Source organism: Somniosus microcephalus, unplaced genomic scaffold (genome assembly GCF_052327205.1).
Source record: "Somniosus microcephalus isolate GS21.2 unplaced genomic scaffold, FLI_Smic_1.0 unresolved_chr4, whole genome shotgun sequence".
Lineage (NCBI taxonomy): Eukaryota > Metazoa > Chordata > Chondrichthyes > Squaliformes > Somniosidae > Somniosus > Somniosus microcephalus.
The window spans coordinates 47,364,117-47,382,754 of NW_028225182.1; the positions used below are offsets into that span (position 1 = coordinate 47,364,117).

The 18,638-nt window shown below is 51.2% G+C and overlaps 1 protein-coding gene across 1 annotated transcript in view; it reads right to left on the reverse strand.

The window, feature by feature from the left end:
* Nucleotides 1-3,489: 3,489 nt before the first annotated feature.
* LOC147091027 (calpain-5-like) overlaps nucleotides 3,490-18,638 on the reverse strand; it is a 91,214-nt gene continuing 76,065 nt past the window's right edge. Inside the window, exons 10-13 of the mRNA XM_085977474.1 lie at nucleotides 15,600-15,796; nucleotides 15,385-15,506; nucleotides 10,470-10,606; nucleotides 3,490-6,179 (exon numbers count right to left, since the gene is read on the reverse strand). Of these exons, the coding sequence (XP_085833600.1) occupies nucleotides 6,003-6,179; nucleotides 10,470-10,606; nucleotides 15,385-15,506; nucleotides 15,600-15,796 (633 nt within the window). The 3' untranslated portion in view covers nucleotides 3,490-6,002. The remainder of the gene's footprint in view (nucleotides 6,180-10,469; nucleotides 10,607-15,384; nucleotides 15,507-15,599; nucleotides 15,797-18,638) is intronic.

Sequence of the window (18,638 nt, forward strand, 5' to 3'; positions counted from 1 at the left end):
AACAGTCTGCACTGTCTTAGCCAGACTCTTTCCGAATTGGTACAGCAAACACTACATTTTTATACATTACAATACACATGTCAAAATTCATTCCTGCCACCTGATTGGACCTTGGGCCGCACGCATCTTCACTGATTGGTTGCCTGTGCCGCGTTACATTAAAGTGCTGCCTTTATTATCGGAAAAGTATATGTCAAGCTGTTGTTGCACCTATGACCTCTATTTATGCCAAATGGGGTCTCATCAACATTGTACTTCTGACTCATTGTCCTCCTTTCCTGCCTCTCTCGGCCTCTTTTACTTCCAACTCCTTGTTTTACTTTCCTGCCAGAACAGAACCTACATCCTCTTAGGCCTCTTATGGATTCCGCATCCGACTAGGTTATCAACTTAGAAAAAGCTTACGACTGAGATTATTGTCTTTATTACACCATTCAGTGAAACGGCCAGCGATGTCCGTTTAACTCTTTCCCCACTGCAAAAGGTGAAAGGAGGCGGTGCGGAGAGCGCGAACATTTATAGGACTGACGTCACGGGGCCACAGGTTAGTGATTGACTGGTGAGTATTACCCCTTTTTTTTGCCTTTTGAAATGGGCAGTGGTTTAAACTGAGAGTTGGGAAACTATAACGACTACTTCAGAAAAATCAATAAATTCAATTGAAAATGTCAAAATTGAGAGGCATCGATTTTTGTTAGGTGAGGTCATTAAGGGTCATGGAACTAAGGCGGGCAGATGGAGTTAACCATAGAATCATAGACTGGTTACAGCACAGGAGGAGGCCATTCGGCCCGTCGAGCCCGTGCCGGCTCTCTGCAAGAGCCCTTCACCTAGTCCCACTCCCCCGCCCTTTCCCCGTAGCCCTGCAAATATTTTTCCTTCAGATACTTATCCAATTCCCTTTTGAAAGCCATGACTGAATCTGCCTCCACCACACTTTCACGCAGTGCATTCCAGATCCTAAACACTCGCTAAGTAAAAAAGTTTTTCCTCATGTCGCCTTTGGATCTTCTGCCAATCACCTTAAATCTGTGTCCTCTGGTTCTCGACCCTTCCGCCAATGGGAACAGCTCCTCTCTCTCTCTACTCTGTCCAGACCCCTCATCATTTCGAACTTCTCTCTCAAATCTCCTCGCCATCTGCTCTGCTCCAAGGAGAACAACCCCAGCTTCTCCAGCCTATCCTGTGTAGGGTTCTCAAAATTCCCACATTCCCCGAAAGTTATGGATAAAGGGACCCTGTATGGACAAGTAATTAAAAAGGGGACCCAAAATGGTTTCGGAAACTTCGTGACCAAAACTTACAGGATTTTAAAAGCAAGGCCCTGCAAAAGGCAGGCCATTTCAAAACCTGAAACGAAACCTAACATGCATGGATCTGTGAGAGACTTTGTGAAGCCAGACAGCTAGGTAAACACAGAATATGCATTCTTTATCTTGGAACAGATCAAGTCAGGCTGGACCTAATCTTGAGGCCATTAACTTTCTGCATAAATAATCGGTAACAGCTCAACGCGGCCACCAAGCCAGGAAAAGACGGTTAAATTTCATAAATAACAAACAGCCAGGATATTGAAGCCATTAAACCAGGAGACAACCGCCCCAAAAGCCGTTAAAGTGGATGACTGTAATCACTTTAGACGAGCCCGCCAAAACTTAGACAAAGAACTGACCTGATTTGGCGCGCAGATAAGGGGTGAAGAACCGAGTATAACTGTAGGCCCACCGGTAGCCAAGGGCTCTCCTCTCTCTTGCCTCGTGCCTCGTCACGGGCTCTCTTCTCCCTCCCCGCGCTGCTCGACACCGAGAACGCCCATTACAACACCGGGGGCCAAACACGGGAGGAGAACGGGACCCGAATCGAATGCACACAGGACACACGGGGCCACAAACAGGCAGACGAGACGAAACGAACGGCAAAACCGATAAAGCAGAGAAGAGCAGACGAGACGAGACGAAACAGCAAAACCGATAAAGCAGAGAAGGGCAGACGAGACAAGACGAAACAGCAAAACCAATAAAAGCAGAGAAGGGCAGCAAAAAGAAGCGTTGGGGACGAGTGTATACACACCCCGGCCTAGTTATAAGCTGGTGTTTGAAGCATGGGTAGAAAGATCAAAGTGACAATATAAACCGCCAACTGAGCCCCAACCGCAACAAAGCCGTCGGCGACCAAACCACCACCAGAAGAACAACCATCTCTGCAAAGTAAAGTACACAACAAGGACTTTAACGGAGGAAAAAGGAGGGTATTTTGCACAGACAACTCCATCGCTGCGCCCTGTGACCACGTGGCGACGACAAGCCCCAAAGGGCAACAAGAGCGAACCCCAAAACCACAACCGGTTTAATCAACAGGTTTCGAATTGGTGAGCATTAGTCCCTGGCCGCTCATAACTTAATCTAGTTAGGTATTGGGGGTGGGATAAAGGATAAGGGGATTTTTAATGTGTTTGTTCCCTCGATGTGCCGTGTGTTCCCCATTCCCAAATAAGTATAATTTTATATGCCTGTAATTATCCTAGTAATTCTCAGTGTTGTGATTTTATTGTGCCTTTAATAAAAAATTATGGTTTTCTTGTACCAAACCAATTGTCTGCTCTATTTTCTGTATCGCCGCCTGTACCTAGCCCGGTGTCTAGAATCCAGGGGTGTGGGAGCGATTCGAACCGCTCAGAGACAGTCAGGGGCAGAGCTGACTGGACACACGCCACCCTCTACACCACGTAACTGAAGTCCCTCATCCCTGTAAGATAAAGGTCAGCCATGATCTAACTGAATGGCGGAACAGGCTCGGAGGGGCAGTACTGAGGGAGCGCCTCACTGTGGGAGGGGCAGTACTGAGGGAGAGCCGCACTGTCGGAGGGGCAGTACTGAGGGAGCGCCTCACTGTGGGAGGGGCAGTACTGAGGGAGAGCCGCACTGTCGGAGGGGCAGTACTGAGGGAGAGCCACACTGTCGGAGGGGCAGTACTGAGGGAGCGCCGCACTATCGGAGGGGCAGTACTGAGGGAGAGCCGCACTGTCAGAGGGGCAGTATTGAGGGAGCGCCGCACTGTCAGAGGGGCAGCAATGAGGGAGCATCGCCAAAAAATTTTCTTCAATTTTCTATCCAATTCCCTTTTGAAAGCTACTATTGAATCTGCTCCCACCGGCCTTTCAGGCAGCGCGTTCCAGATCACAACAACTCGCTGCGTAAACAAAATCCTCTTCATCTCCCCCTCTGGTTCTTTTGCCAAATTTCTAAAATCTGTGTCCTCTGGTTACCGACCCTCTCGCCAGTAGAAACAGATTCTCCTTATTTTTACTCTGCCAAACTTCCATTCCATTACATCTCCTCTGGACCCTCTCCCAAGGCCTTGACATCCTTTCTGAAGTGCGGTGCCAAGAACTGGACGCAATAGCCCAGCTGAAGCCAAAGCAGTGATTTATGAACAGTTTAAGGCCCGTCGCTTCCACTTGTGTGTTTGAATGTAACAAATGAAACAGACTTAATCCAAAATTATTTTATTTAATAATTGCAGAACTGTAAAAAGGTGAAGGAAATGAGCGCCCACTGTGTGCCCTGTGTCAACAGCAGGGTGCCCGTTACCCAGCCGTGGGCTACTGAATACAAAACTAACGATTCAGCGAGCTGTGTTATGACCAGCAGTATTTCTGTTCAGATACAAATGTCCGTTTATATTTTAGAATTGGGGCAATTAGCCCTTTGAGTCGTCCCATCTCTTAAATATTTACAGAATGATTAGGCACACAAATGTGCAGAGGCGGGACAGAGTTCAGCCGTGGTTCAGTGGGCAGCACTCTCTCTCACCTCGGAGTCAGAGGGTTGTGGGTTCAAGACCCACTCCAGAGACTTGAGCACATAATCCAGGCTGACACTCCCAGTGCAGTGCTGAGGGAGCGCCGCACTGTCGGAGGGGCAGTACTGAGGGAGCGCCGCACTGTCGGAGGGGCAGTACTGAGGGAGCGCCGCACTGTCGGAGGGGCAGTACTGAGGGAGCGCGGCACTGTCGGAGGGGCAGTACTGAGGGAGCGCGGCACTGTCGGAGGGGCAGTACCTAGGGAGCGCTGCACTGTCGGAGGGGCAGTACTAAGGGAGCGCGGCACTGTCGGAGGGGCAGTACTGAGGGAGCGCGGCACTGTCGGAGGGGCAGTACCTAGGGAGCGCTGCACTGTCGGAGGGGCAGTACTAAGGGAGCGCGGCACTGTCGGAGGGGCAGTACTGAGGGAGCGCGGCACTGTCGGAGGGGCAGTACTGAGGGAGTGCCGCACTGTCGGAGGGGCAGTACCGAGGGAGCGCCGCACTGTCGGAGGGGCAGTACTGAGGGAGCGCAGCACTGTCGGAGGGGCAGTACCGAGGGAGCGCCGCACTGTCGGAGGGGCAGTACTGAGGGAGCGCAGCACTGTCAGAGGGGCAGTACTGAGGGAGCGCAACACTGTCGGAGGGGCAGTACTGAGGGAGTGCTGCACTGACGGAGGCGCAGCACTGAGGGAGAGGCAGTGCTGAGGGAGCACCGCACTGTCGGAGGGGCAGCACAGAGGGAGGGGTGGTACTGAGGGAGCGCTGCACTGTCGGAGGGGCAGTACTGAGGGAGTGCCGCACTGTCGGAGGGGCAGTACTGAGGGAGCGCAACACTGTCGGAGGGGCAGTACTGAGGGAGTGCTGCACTGACGGAGGCGCAGCACTGAGGGAGAGGCAGTGCTGAGGGAGCACCACACTGTCGGAGGGGCAGCACAGAGGGAGGGGTGGTACTGAGGGAGCGCTGCACTGTCGGAGGGGCAGTACTGAGGGAGTGCCGCACTGTCGGAGGGGCAGTACTGAGGGAGCGCCGCACTGTCGGAGTGGCAGTACTGAGGGAGTGCCGCACTGTCGGAGGGGCAGTACTGAGGGAGCGCCGCACTGTCGGAGAGGCAGTACTGAGGGAGCGCCGCACTGTCGGAATGGCAGTACTGAGGGAGCGCCGCACTGTCGGAGGGGCAGTACTGAGGGAGCGCCGCACTGTCGGAGGGGCAGTACTGAGGGAGCGCCGCACTGTCGGAGGGGCAGTACTGAGGGAGCGCCGCACTGTCGGAGGGGCAGTACTGAGGGAGCTCAGCACTGTCGGAGGGGCAGTACTGAGGGAGCTCCGCACTGTCGGAGGGGCAGTACTGAGGGAGCTCCGCACTGTCGGAGGGGCAGTATTGAGGGAGCGCTGCACTGTCGGAGGAGACATTAAACCGAGGCCCCCGTCTGCTCTCAGGTGGATGTAAAAGATCCCATGACACTATTGGAAGAAGAGCAGGGAATTCGCCCTGGTGTGCTGGGACCAATATTTGTCCTTCGATCAACATCAGCAGATCGGGTAGAGAGAGAGAAACTATTTCCGTTGGTTGGGGATTCTAGGACTAGGGGGCAGAGTCTAAATATTAGAGCCAGACCTTTCAGGAGTGAGATTAGGAAACACGTCTACACACAAAGGGTGGTAGAAGTTTGGAACTCTCTTCCACAAACGGCAATTGATGCTGAGTTAATTATTAACTTTTAAGCTGAGATTAATAGATTTTTGTGTTAACCAAAGGTACTAAGGAATACGGGGCAAAGTCGGGTAGATGGAGTTAGGTCACAGATCAGCCATGATCTCATTGAATGGTGGAACAGGCTCGAGGGGCTCTGTGGCCTCCTCCTGCTCCTATCGTCCTACAAAAAGCAGATCCCTATCACACTGCTGCTGGTGGGATCTTGCGGTGTGTAAATTGACTGCCGCGTATCCGACAGTACAACACAGTGTCAACTTGCCAACCTTCACAGCGGGGGTCACAGGGTGAAGGTCACAGCTTCCATCACCCTCCCACTTCCCCCTATCCCAAGGGAAGCTCAATCTCTCCCAAACCTGGAATCGAACCCGGGACCCTCACTGGTTTGCACCCCTCAGTATTGCACCGGGCTCTGCACGTAGCCTCCGAGCCAGTTGAGGGAGGATTAACGTCTCTCGTCTCTCGGGGGGCCCGGCATGGGGGACGGTCATAGGGCAGTCAGGTCGTCGCTGGAGGAGACTTCGACCAGGAGGTTGCCCGGCCTGTGCTGTCTGTTGGACTTGTCCAGGAGGCGCAGGACGCAACTCGAACCGCTCTCGTTCTGGTCCGCGACAATCGTGGCCTGGCCCAGGAATACATCCCGTGGAAAACTGCTAGACCAGACCTTGGGGGTGAGGAGGGGAGAGAGAGAGAGAGAGAGACAAAGGGTTAAATTTCATACCACGGGCGTTAGGTCACCACGAGCATCACGCGTTCTGTACAATACATTCAGAGCCCTGTCAACAGTAAGAATCAGTGTCTGTGGAACCCGTAATCCAGTGAGAGACAGTGTATGTGGAACTGTACACCAGTGAGAGTCAGTGTCTGTGGCACTGTACCCCAGTGAGAGTCAGTGTCTGTGAAACTGTACCCCAGTGAGAGTCAGTGTCTGTGGAACTGTACCCCAGTGAGAGTCAGTGTCTGTGGAACTGTACCTCAGTGAGAGTCAGTGTCTGTGGAACTATACCCGAGTGAGAGTCAGTGTCTGTGGAACTGTACCCCAGTGAGAGTCAGTGTCTGTGGAACCCGTAATCCAGTGAGAGACAGTGTATGTGGAACTGTACCCCAGTGAGAGTCAGTGTATGTGGAACTGTACCCCATTGAGAGTCAGTGTCTGTGGAACCCGTAATCCAGTGAGAGTCAGTGTCTGTGGAACTGTACCCCAGTGAGAGACAGTGTATGTGGAACTGTACCCCAGTGAGAGTCAGTGTATGTGGAACTGTACCCGAGTGAGAGTCAGTGTCTGTGGAACCCGTAATCCAGTGAGAGTCAGTGTATGTGGAACTGTACCCCAGTGAGAGTCAGTGTCTGTGGAATTGTGCCCCAGTGAGAGTCAGTGTCTGTGGAACTGTACCCCAGTGAGAGTCAGTGTCTGTGGAACTATACCCCAGTGAGAGTCAGTGTCTGTGGAACTGTACCCCAGTGAGAGTCAGTGTCTGTGGAACTGTACCCCAGTGAGAGTCAGTGTCTGTGGAACTGTACCCCAGTGAGAGTCAGTGTCTGTGGAACTGTACCCCAGTGAGAGTCAGTGTCTGTGGAACTGTACCCCAGTGAGAGTCAGTGTCTGTGGAACTGTACCCCAGTGAGAGTCAGTGTCTGTGGAACTGTACCCCAGTGAGAGTCAGTGTCTGTGGAACTGTACCCCAGTGAGAGTCAGTGTCTGTGGAACTGTACCCCAGTGAGAGTCAGTGTCGGTGGAACTGTACCCCAGTGAGAGTCAGTGTTTGTGGAACTGTACCCCAGTGAGAGTCAGTGTCTGTGGAACTGTACCCCAGTGAGAGTCAGTGTCTGTGGAACTGTACCACGGTGAGAGTCAGTGTCTGTGGAACTGTACCCCAGTGAGACTCAGTGTCTGTGGAACTGTACCCCAGTGAGAGTCAGTGCCCGCGGGACTGTACCCCAGTGAGAGTCAGTGTCTGTGGAACTGTACCCCAGTGAGAGTCAGTGTCTGTGGAACCCGTAATCCAGTGAGAGACAGTGTATGTGGAACTGTACCCCAGTGAGAGTCAGTGTCTGTGGAACTGTACCCCAGTGAGAGTCAGTGTCTGTGGAACTGTACCCCAGTGAGAGTCAGTGTCTGTGGAACTGTACCCCAGTGAGAGTCAGTGTCTGTGGAACTGTACCACAGTGAGAGTCAGTGTCTGTGGAACTGTACCCCAGTGAGAGTCAGTGTCTGTGGAACTGTACCCCAGTGAGAGTCAGTGTCTGTGGAAATGTACCCCAGTGAGAGTCAGTGTCTGTGGAACTGCACCCCAGTGAGAGTCAGTGTATGTGGAACAGTACCCCAGTAAGAGTCAGTGTCTGTGGAACTGTACCCCAGTGAGAGTCAGTGTCTGTGGAACCCGTAATCCAGTGAGAGTCAGTGTCTGTGAAACTGTACCCCAGTGAGAGTCAGTGTCTGTGGAACTGTACCCCAGTGAGAGTCAGTGTCTGTGGAACTGTACCCCAGTGAGAGTCAGTGTCTGTGAAACTGTACCCCAGTGAGAGTCAGTGTCTGTGGAACTGTACCCCAGTGAGAGTCAGTGTCTGTGGAACTGTACCCCAGTGAGAGTCAGTGTCTGTGGAACTGTACCACAGTGAGAGTCAGTGTCTGTGGAACTGTACCCCAGTGAGAGTCAGTGTCTGTGGAACTGTACCCCAGTGAGAGTCAGTGTCTGTGGAACTGTACCCAAGTGAGAGTCAGTGTATGTGGAACTGTACCCCAGTGAGAGTCAGTGTCTGTGGAACTGTACCCCAGTGAGAGTCAGTGTCTGTGGAACTGTACCACAGTGAGAGTCAGTGTCTGTGGAACTGTACCCCAGTGAGAGTCAGTGTCTGTGGAACTGTACCCCAGTGAGAGTCAGTGTCTGTGGAACTGTACCCAAGTGAGAGTCAGTGTATGTGGAACTGTACCCCAGTGAGAGTCAGTGTCTGTGGAACTGTGCCCCAGTGAGAGTCAGTGTCTGTGGAACCCGTAATCCAGTGAGAGACAGTGTCTGTGGAACTGTACCCCAGTGAGAGTCAGTGTCTGTGGAACTGTACCCCAGTGAGAGTCCGTGTCTGTGGAACTGTACCCCAGTGAGAGTCAGTGCCTGTGGAACTGTACCCCACTGAGAGTCAGTGTCTGTGGAACTGTACCCCAGTGAGAGTCAGTGTCTGTGGAACTGTACCCCAGTGAGAGTCAGTGTCTGTGGAACTGTACCCCAGTGAGAGTCAGTGTCTGTGGAACTGTACCCCAGTGAGAGTCAGTGTCTGTGGAACTGTACCCCAGTGAGAGTCAGTGTCTGTGGAACTGTACCCCAGTGAGAGTCAGTGTCTGTGGAACTGTACCCCAGTGAGAGTCAGTGTCTGTGGAACTGTACCCCACTGAGAATCAGTGTCTGTGGAACTGTACCCCAGTGAGAGTCAGTGTCTGTGGAACTGTACCCCACTGAGAGTCAGTGTCTGTGGAACTGTACCCCACTGAGAGTCAGTGTCTGTGGAACTGTACCCCAGTGAGAGTCAGTGTCTGTGGAACTGTACCCCAGTGAGAGTCAGTGGCTGTGGAACTGTACCCCAGTGAGAGTCAGTGTCTGTGGAACTGTACACCAGTGAGAGTCAGTTTCTTGGAACTGTAACCCAGTGAGAGTCAGTGCCTGTGGAACTGTACCCCATTGAGAGTCAGTGTCTGTGGAACTGTACCCCAGTGAGAGTCAGTGTCTTTGGAACTGTACCCCAGTGAGAGTCAGTGTCTGTGGAACTGTACCCCACTGAGAGTCAGTGTCTGTGGAACTGTACCCCACTGAGAGTCAGTGTCTGTGGAACTGTACCCCAGTGAGAGTCAGTGTCTGTGGAACTGTACCCCACTGAGAGTCAGTGTCTGTGGAACTGTACCCCACTGAGAGTCAGTGTCTGTGGAACTGTACGCCAGTGAGAGTCAGTGTCTGTGGAACTGTACCCCAGTGAGAGTCAGTGGCTGTGGAACTGTACCCCAGTGAGAGTCAGTGTCTGTGGAACTGTACACCAGTGAGAGTCAGTTTCTTGGAACTGTAACCCAGTGAGAGTCAGTGCCTGTGGAACTGTACCCCATTGAGAGTCAGTGTCTGTGGAACTGTACCCCAGTGAGAGTCAGTGTCTTTGGAACTGTACGCCAGTGAGAGTCAGTGTCTGTAGAACTGTACCCCAGTGAGAGTCAGTGTCTGTGGAACTGTACCCCACTGAGAGTCAGTGTTTGTGGAACTGTACCCCAGTGAGATTCAGTGTCTGTGGAAATGTACCCCAGTGAGAGTCGGTGTCTGTGGAACTGTACCCCAGTGAGATTCAGTGTCTGTGGAACTGTGCCCCAGTGCAAGTCAGTGTTGTGGAACTGTACCCCAGTGAGAGTCAGTGTCTGTGGAACTGTACCCCAGTGAGAGTCAGTGTCTGTGGAACTGTACCCCAGTGAGAATCAGTGTCTGTGGAACAGTACTCCAATGAGAGTCAGTGTCTGTGGAGCTGTACCCCAGTGAGAGTCAGTGTCTGTGGAACTGTACCCCAGTGAGATTCAGTGTCTGTGGAACTGTACCCCAGTGAGAGTCAGTGTCTGTGGAACTGTACCCCAGTGAGAGTCAGTGTCTGTGGAACTGAACCCCAGTGAGAGTCAGTGTCTGTGGAACTGTACTCCAGTGAGAGTCAGTGTCTCTGGAACTGTACCCCAGTGAGAGTCAGTGTCTGTGGAACTGTACCCCAGTGAGAGTCATTGTCTGTAGAACTGTACCCCAGTGAGAGTCAGTGTCTGTGGAACTGTACCCCAGTAAGAGTCAGTGTCTGGGGAACTGTCCCCCAGTGAGAGTCAGTGCCCATAGCCCCTGTACCCCAGTGAGAGTACCTTCAGGAGGTGAGGGGATAGACATGTGAATCCACCTCCATCAATTGCAGCCTCTCTACTCTAAAGGGGTCCCAGTCAATCTCCACGCACCTGAATTCTAACGGGCTTTGTCTCACTCTTCCTGTAGAACAATCCCTTCAGGTCGAAGTCAGGGTTGCCGTTCGACTTGTGCACTTTGGATTTCACCTTGGTTCCCTCGCTGCTGATCTCCACATAGGCATCAGGCACTGTGAGCAGAGCGACCCGAAAATTAGAGCAGGCTAGAGGACACCCAGCCCGACATAGCTCCGCGCACCACCCTGCTCATCCCGGTCTGTGCCTTCGTGGTGTTTTTCTCGTGTGATTTTGGGCGTCGCTGGCAAGGCCGGCATTTGTGGCCAATCCTGAGAAGGTGGTGCTGGTGGGCCGCCGAATTCCTCATGAACCGCTGGTGCGGCCTTTAATGCTGCCGAGTGGCTCGTTCAGCCACTTTCAGAGGGCAATTCAGAGTCAACCAGGTAGGTGTGGGACTGGAGTCACGTAGTGGCCCGGACCGGGAAAGGACGGCAGGTGTCCTTCACTAAAAAGGATTTTTATCACAATCCGACATCTTCATGGTCACTTTTACTGATACTGCCCCCCACTGCTTAAAGCCATCCATGTTTAAAAGGGTTGTTTTTCGGACTGAAGGAAGGTATACAGTGGTGTTCCCCAGGGGTCGGTTCTAGGGCCACTGCTTTATATTAATGACTTGGATGTGGGTGTACAGGGCACTATTTCAAACTGTGCAGATGACACCAAACTTGGAAGTGTAGTGAACAGTGAGGAGGAGAGTGATAGACTTCAAGAGGACATAGACAGGCTGGTGGAATGGGCAACTCTAACAGATTCGTCAAACATGATTTCTCTTTCATAAATCCGTGTTGACTGCCCAATCCTATTAAAATTTTCTAAGTGCCCTGTTACCACGACCTTAATAGATTCTAGCATTTTCCCAACTATTGATGTCAGGCTAACTGGTCTGTCGTTCCCCGTTTTCTCTCTCCCTCCTTTCTTAAATAGTGGGGTTACATTTGCTACCTTCCAATCCGTGGGAACTGTTCTAGAATCTATGGAACTTTGGAAAATGACAACCAATGCATCCACTATCTCTATAGCCACCTCTTTCAAAATCCTAGGATGTAGGCCATCAGGTCCAGGGGATTTATCAGCCATTAATTTCTCCAGTACTATTTTTTTACTAATACTAATTTCTTTCAGTTCCTCATTCTCGCTAGACCCTCGGCTCTCCACTATTTCCAGGAAGTTTTTTGTATCTTCTTCCGTGAAGACAGACACAAAGTATTTGTTTAATTTCTCAGCCATTTCCTTATTCCCCATTATAATTTCTCCTGTCTCAGCCTGTAAGGGACCCACATTTACTTTCACTAATCTTTTCCTTTTTACATACCTATAGAAGCTTTTACAGTCTGTTTTTATGTCTCTCGCTAGTTTACTCTCATATTCTATTTTCCCTTTCTTTATCAATTTCTTGGTCCTCCTTTGCTGAATTCTAAAATCCTCCCAATCCTCAGGGTTACTGCTCTTTTTGGCAACATTATAAGCCTCTTCCTTTGATCTAATACTATCTTTAACTTCTCTTGTTAGCCACGGTTGGACCACTTTTCCTGTGGGGCTTTTGTGCCTTAAAGGAATGTATATTTGTTGTAAATTATGTATTAATTCTTTAAATGCTAGCCATTGCTTTTCTACCATCATACTTTTTAATGTAGTTTCCCAATCTACCTTAGCCAACTCGCCCCTCATACCTACCTAGTTTGCTTTGTTTAGATTGAAGACCCTATTTTCAGATTTAACTAAATCACTTTCAAACTCAACATAAAATTCTATCATACGAGAAAATGGAACTCGCTACCACAGGCAGTGGTTGAGACGAATAGCAGAGATGCATTTAAGGGGAGGCTAGATAAACACATGAGGGAGAAAGGAATAGAAGGATAAGCTGATGGGGTGAGATGAAGAGGGACGTGGGAGGAGGCTCGTGTGGTGCATCCCCCACCATCAACATCCTGGGGGTCACCATTGACTAGAAACTTAACTAGACCAGCCACATAAATACTGTGGCATCAAGAGCAGGTCAGAGTCTGGGTATTCTGCGGCGAGTGTCTCACCTCCTGACTCCCCAAAGCCTTTCCACCATCTACAAGGCACAAGTCAGGAGTGTGATGGAATACTCTCCATTTGCCTGGATGAGTGCAGCTCCAACAACACTCAAGAAGTTCGACTCCATCCAGGACAAAGCAGCCCGCTTGATTGGCACCCCATCCACCACCTTAAACATTCACTTCCTCCACCACCGGCGCACTGTGGCTGCAGTGTGTACCATCCACAAGATGCACTGCAGCAACTCACCGAGGCTTCTTCGGCAGCACCTCCCAAACCCGCGACCTCTACCACCTAGAAGGACAAGGGCAGCAGGCGCATGGGAACACCACCACCTCCAAGTTCCCCTCCAAGTTACACACACTATCCTGACTTAGAAATGTATCACCGATCCTTCATCGTCGCTGGGTCAAAATCCTGGAACTCCCTCCCTAACAGCACTGTGGGAGTACCATCAACACACGGACTGCAGCGGTTCAAGAAGGCGGCTCACCACCACCTTCTCAAGGGCAACTAGGGATGGGCAATAAATGCTGGCCTTGCCAGCGACACCCAGATCCCATATACACATTTTTTAGGAAGCATAAACACTGGCATGGACCGGTTGGGTCGAATGGCTTGTTTCTGTGCTGTAGACTCGATTTCATTTGTTTTGGAGCACAGCAGGCCAGGATCAAGATCTCGTTCAATGAGACAAACTTCAAATCAAGAGACTATCCCACCAATAACCTCGAGATCCACCATTGAAATTGCCAAGAATAGGGATGATCCTGTGAAGCGCTTTGGGAAGTTTTACTTTGTTAAAGGCGCTATATAAATGCAAGTTGTTGTCATTGACCTCCCACAGCTACCACATGGGGTGGATAAATAGACCGCCGGGCTAAAGCGCAACCTCGGACAAGACGAGAATCTCGGTCCGAAGGGCGGGGAAAACCCACCAACGGATAGAGAAATTGAACCAGTGGCTAAACTCAAATCCGGGCTGACCAATTTCAGAAGAAGATGCAAGAGGCAGAGATAAACTGCAAAGAAAAATTTCTAAACTGAGATTACATGGGATTACATAGGATATCCGGCACAGGAACAGTCCATTCGGCCCAACCAGTCCATGCCGGTATTTATGCTCCACTCAAGCCTCCTCCCGTCTTTCCTCATCTAAATCTATCCGCATAACCCTCTATTCCCTTCTCCCTCATATGCTTATCTAGCCTCCCCTTAAATGCATCGATACTATTCATAGAAACATAGAAAAATAGGAGCAGAAGTCGGCCATTTGGCCCTTCGAGCCTGCTCCGCCATTCAATATGATCATGGCTGATCCTCTAGCTCAATACCATATTCCCGCTCTCTCCCCGTACCCCTTGATGCCTTTTGTGTCTAGAAATCTATCGATCTCCTTCTTAAATATATTCAATGACTTGGCCTCCACAGCCTTCTGTGGTAGAGAATTCCACAGGTTCGCCACCCTCTGAGTGAAGACATTTCTCCTCATCTCAGTCCTAAATGTCCTACCCCGTATCCTGAGACTGTGACCCCTCGTTCTAGACCCAGGGGAAACATCCTCCCTGCATCCAGTCTGTCTAGCCCTGTCAGAATTTATATGTTTCAATGAGATCCCCTCTCATTCTTCTAAACCCTAGTGAATACAGGCCTAGTCGACCCAATCTCTCCTCATACGACAGCCCTGCCATCCCAGGAATCAGTCTGGTGAACCTTCGCTGCACTCCCTCTATGGCAAGTATATCCTTTCTTAGGTAAGGAGACCAAAAATGCACACAGTACTCCAGGTGTGGTCTCACCAAGGCCCTGTATAACTGTAGGAAGACATCCTTGCTCCTGTACTCAAATCCTCTTGCAATGAAGACCAACATACCATTTGCCTTCCTAACTGCTTGCTGCACCTGCATGTTTGCTTTCAGCCACTCCCTGTGGCAGCGAGTTCCACATTCTCACCACTCTTTGGGTAAAGAAGTTTCTTCTGAATTCCCTATTGGATTTCTTGGTGACGATCTTATATTGATGGCCTTTAGTTATGCTCTTCCCCACAAGTGGAAACATTCGCTCTGTATCAAAACCTTTCATAATTTTATAGACCTCGATTAGGTCACCCCTCGGCCTTCTTTTTTCAAGAGAAAAGAGACCCAGGCTGAATGGACAGATCTTTGTTAGGCCAAGGGTACCAAGGGACCATGGAGAGGAGACCCAGATCATCCCTGATTCAGATTGAGTGGCGGAACAGGCTTGAGGGGCTGAGTGGCCTCCTCCTGCTCCTATGTTCCTGTGTGTGTCTGATTATCCCCAGGAAGGATGTTCCCGATGGCGGGGAGTCCCGAACCAGGGGTCACAGTCTAAGGATAAGGGGTAAGCCATTTAGGACAGAGATGAGGAGGAATTTCTTCACCCAGAGAGTGGTGAACCTGTGGAATTCTCTACCACAGAAGGCAGTGGAGGCCAATTCATTAAATATATTCAAGAAGGAGTTGGATATATTTCTTAAGGCTAAAGGGATCAAGGGATATGGGGAGAAGGCAGGGACAGGGTACTGAATTTGGAAGATCAGCCATGATCGCATTGAATGGTGGAGCAGGCTCGAGGGGCCGAATGGCCTACTCCTGCCCCTATCTTCTATGTTTCTATGTTTCTATGTTGCTGCCAACTGATAGCAGGGAAAGCTAGGAGAAACTCGGAAAGCCAGGCCCAGCCTAAGCAGAAGGGCTGACATGGGGCTATTGGGTTAAAGCGGGCATCGCGGTGGGGACAATGTGCCAGCTTCTTATTTCTCGAACGGCCGCGGTGCGAGTGCCTGGATTATCAGTGGGGGGGGGGCGGGTGGAATAGTTTGAGAACGCAGTGTGCTACTTACAGCTGGAAGATTCCGGAAGCATTAACCCGGCGGCGCTGTGGACGTGGACGGAAGTGACGCGCTTCGGGTAACCGAGGCAACAGCTCCAGAACGACGGCTTGGGCTGGTCCAACGTCAGCTCTCTGGTGGTGGGGAAGAGAAACAGAACAAAGCCGTCAGAGCGGTCAGCGAGGCGGGCGGAGAGGGAAGGCGCGTGGTCGCGGGTCGCCGGGTACCTGAGCTTGGCGGGCTTCTCGGTGAAGAGTCGGAGCTGGAAGCGGCCGGACTGGCCGGACTCGAAGGTGCTCGGGACAACGACATAGCGGCCCGGCTTCAGCTCGGCCCTGAGCAACACGCTGCGCGAGTCAATGTAGGTAGACCCCGTGACCTTCTGCTGGAACGCGTGCATCCGGTACTCCCGGTTCAGCTCCACCTTTGAAGGAAAGGAAGGAAGGGGTGTCATTCGGTGTCGGGCAGTGGCTCAGTGGGGAGCGCGCTCTCTCTCTCTGAGTCAGAAGGTCCTGGGTTCGGAGTCCCACTCCAGAGATTTGAGCCCAGAATCCAGGCCGACAAGCCCAGTGCGGTACTGAGGGAGCGCCGCACTGTCGGAGGGGCAGTGCTGATGGAGCATCACACTGTCGGCAGGAGCAGTACTGAGAGCGCACCGCACTGTCGGAGGGGCAGTACTGAGGGAGTGCTGCACTGTGGGAGGGGCAGCACTGAGGGAGCGCCGCACTGTCGGAGGGGCAGTACTGAGGGAGCGCCGCACTGTCGGAGGGGCAGTACTGAGGGAGTGCCACACTGTCAGAGGGGCAGTACTGAGGGAGCGCCGCACTGTCAGAGGGGCAATACTGAGGGAGTACCGCACTGTCGGAGGGGCAGTACTGAGGGAGCGCTGCACTGTTGGAGGGGCAGTACTGAGGGAGTGCTGCACTGTCAGAGGGGCAGTACTGAGGGAGCGCCGCAGTGTCGGAGGGGCGGTACTGAGGGAGTGCCACACTGTCGGAGGTGCCGTCTTTTGGATGAGACATTAAACCGAGGCCCCGTCTGCCCTCCCAAGTGGACGTAAAAAATCCCGCGGCACGATTGGAAGAGGAGCAGGAGGGATTTCTCGCCTGTGTCCTGGGGCCAATATTTATCCCTCAACCAACATCACTATAACAGATGAACCGGTCATAATCACATTGCTGTTTGTGGGAGCTTGCTGTGCGCGAATTGGCTGCCGGGTTGCCTACATTACAACAGTGACCACTTCAAAAGTACTTCATTGGCTGTGAAACTCTTTGGGACGTCCTGGGGTGGCGAAAGGCGCTATATTTCCAAGACGACCAGAGGAGTTCTTCCCGGTGTCCTGGTCAGTATTTATCCCTCTCAATCAACATCACTAAAAATGATCCCATGACTTTCTGACATGGGAGAGAACGTGCTACCTACCGAGCCATGGCTGAATGTGGTCAAACACAATGCACGCATCAATTTGATATCTTTTGAAAACGGATTTCTTTCGTGGCCACTGTCGCAACAAGGCATTGTTAATCCTGCGACAATAACTTCCGCGTGACTCTGGCCCAAATGGTTTCAAAACAAGTTTTAATATTTATATACAGACTAATAATAGTACTGTTCTTATACAATTGTTCTACATGGAGTCATAACGGCACAGAAGGAGGCCATTCGGCCCATCGTAGTCCGTGCCGGGTCTCTGTGGAGCAATCCAGTCAGTCCCATTCCCCCGCTCTATCCCCGTAGCCCTGCAAGTTTATTTCCCTCAAGTGCCTATCCAGTCTCCCCTTGAAAACATTGAGTGTCTCCGCTTCCACCGCTTCTGTCGGCAGCGAATTCCAGGTCCTCACCACTCGCTGCATAAAAAGGTTTTTCCTCACGTCCCCCCTGTATCTCTTGCCCAAAACCTTAAATCTGTCTCCCCTAGTCCTTGTACCATCAACTCGTGGGAATGGCCTTTCCCCGTCTAGCCTATCCAAACCCGTCATAATCTTGTACACCTCGATCAAATCGCCCCTCAGCCTCCTTTGCTCTAATGAAAACAAATCCAGCTTCTGTAACCTGTCCTTGTGGCTAAGATGCCCCATCCCCAGAACCATTCTGGTAAATCTCCTCTGCAACCTCTCAAGGGCCTTCACATCCTTCCTAAAGTGTGGTGACCAGAACTGGACGCAATACTCCAGTCGTGGCCTAACCAGCGCTGTATAAAGGTTCAGCATAACTTCTCTACTTTTGTACTCAATACCTCTATTTATGAAGCCCAAGATCCCATATGCTTTGCTAACCACTCTCTCAATATGTCCTGCCACCTTCAGGGACCTATGCACATTAACTCCCAGGTCCCTCTGTCCCTGCACACTCTTTAAGACTGTGCCATTAAGTGTATATTGCCCCTCCCTGTTCCTTCTACCAAAATACATCACTTCACACTTCTCTGCATTAAATTCCATCTGCCATTTGTCTGCCCCATTCTGTTAGCCTTTCTATGTCCTGCTGCAGTCGATTGGTCTCATCCTTGGTGAGACCACACCTTGAGTATTGTGCAGTTTTGGTCGCCTTATCTGAGGAAGGATGTTCTTGCCATGGAGGGAGTTCAGCGAAGATTCACCAGGCTGATACCTGGGATGGCAGGAATGACGTATGAGGAGAGATTAGGTCGATTGGGCTTGTACTCGCTGGAGTTTAGAAGAATGAGAGGGGATCTCATTGAAACTTATAAAATTCTAACAGGACTAGACAGACTAGCTGCAGGAAGGATGTTCCCGATGGCGGGGGACTACAGAACCAGGGGTCACAGTCTAAAAGATAAGGGGTAAGCCATTTAGGACTGAGATGAGGAGGAATTTCTTCACCCAGAGAGTGGTGAACCTGTGGAATCCTCTACCACAGAAGGCAGTGGAGGCCAATTCATTAAATATATTCAAGAAGGAGTTAGATATATTTCTTAAGGCTAAAGGGATCAACAGATATGGGGAGAAAGCAGGGACAGGGTACTGAATTTGGATGATCAGCCATGATCTCATTGAATGGCGGAGTAGGCTCGAGGGGCCGAATGGCCTACTCTTGCTCCTATCTTCTATGTTTCTATCCTCACTGTTTGCCACACCCCCCCAGGTTTGGTGTCATCGGCAAGTATGACATTAAGTGACAAGCAATTAATAAAACCTGATTTCAAGGTGATCAGATTGACCTGTGTGGGCTGCCTCAAGGCAAGGGACTTCCGACTTGTCCTGGGAGCTCCCACTTTATCTCTGTTTTTATTCACACCGAGA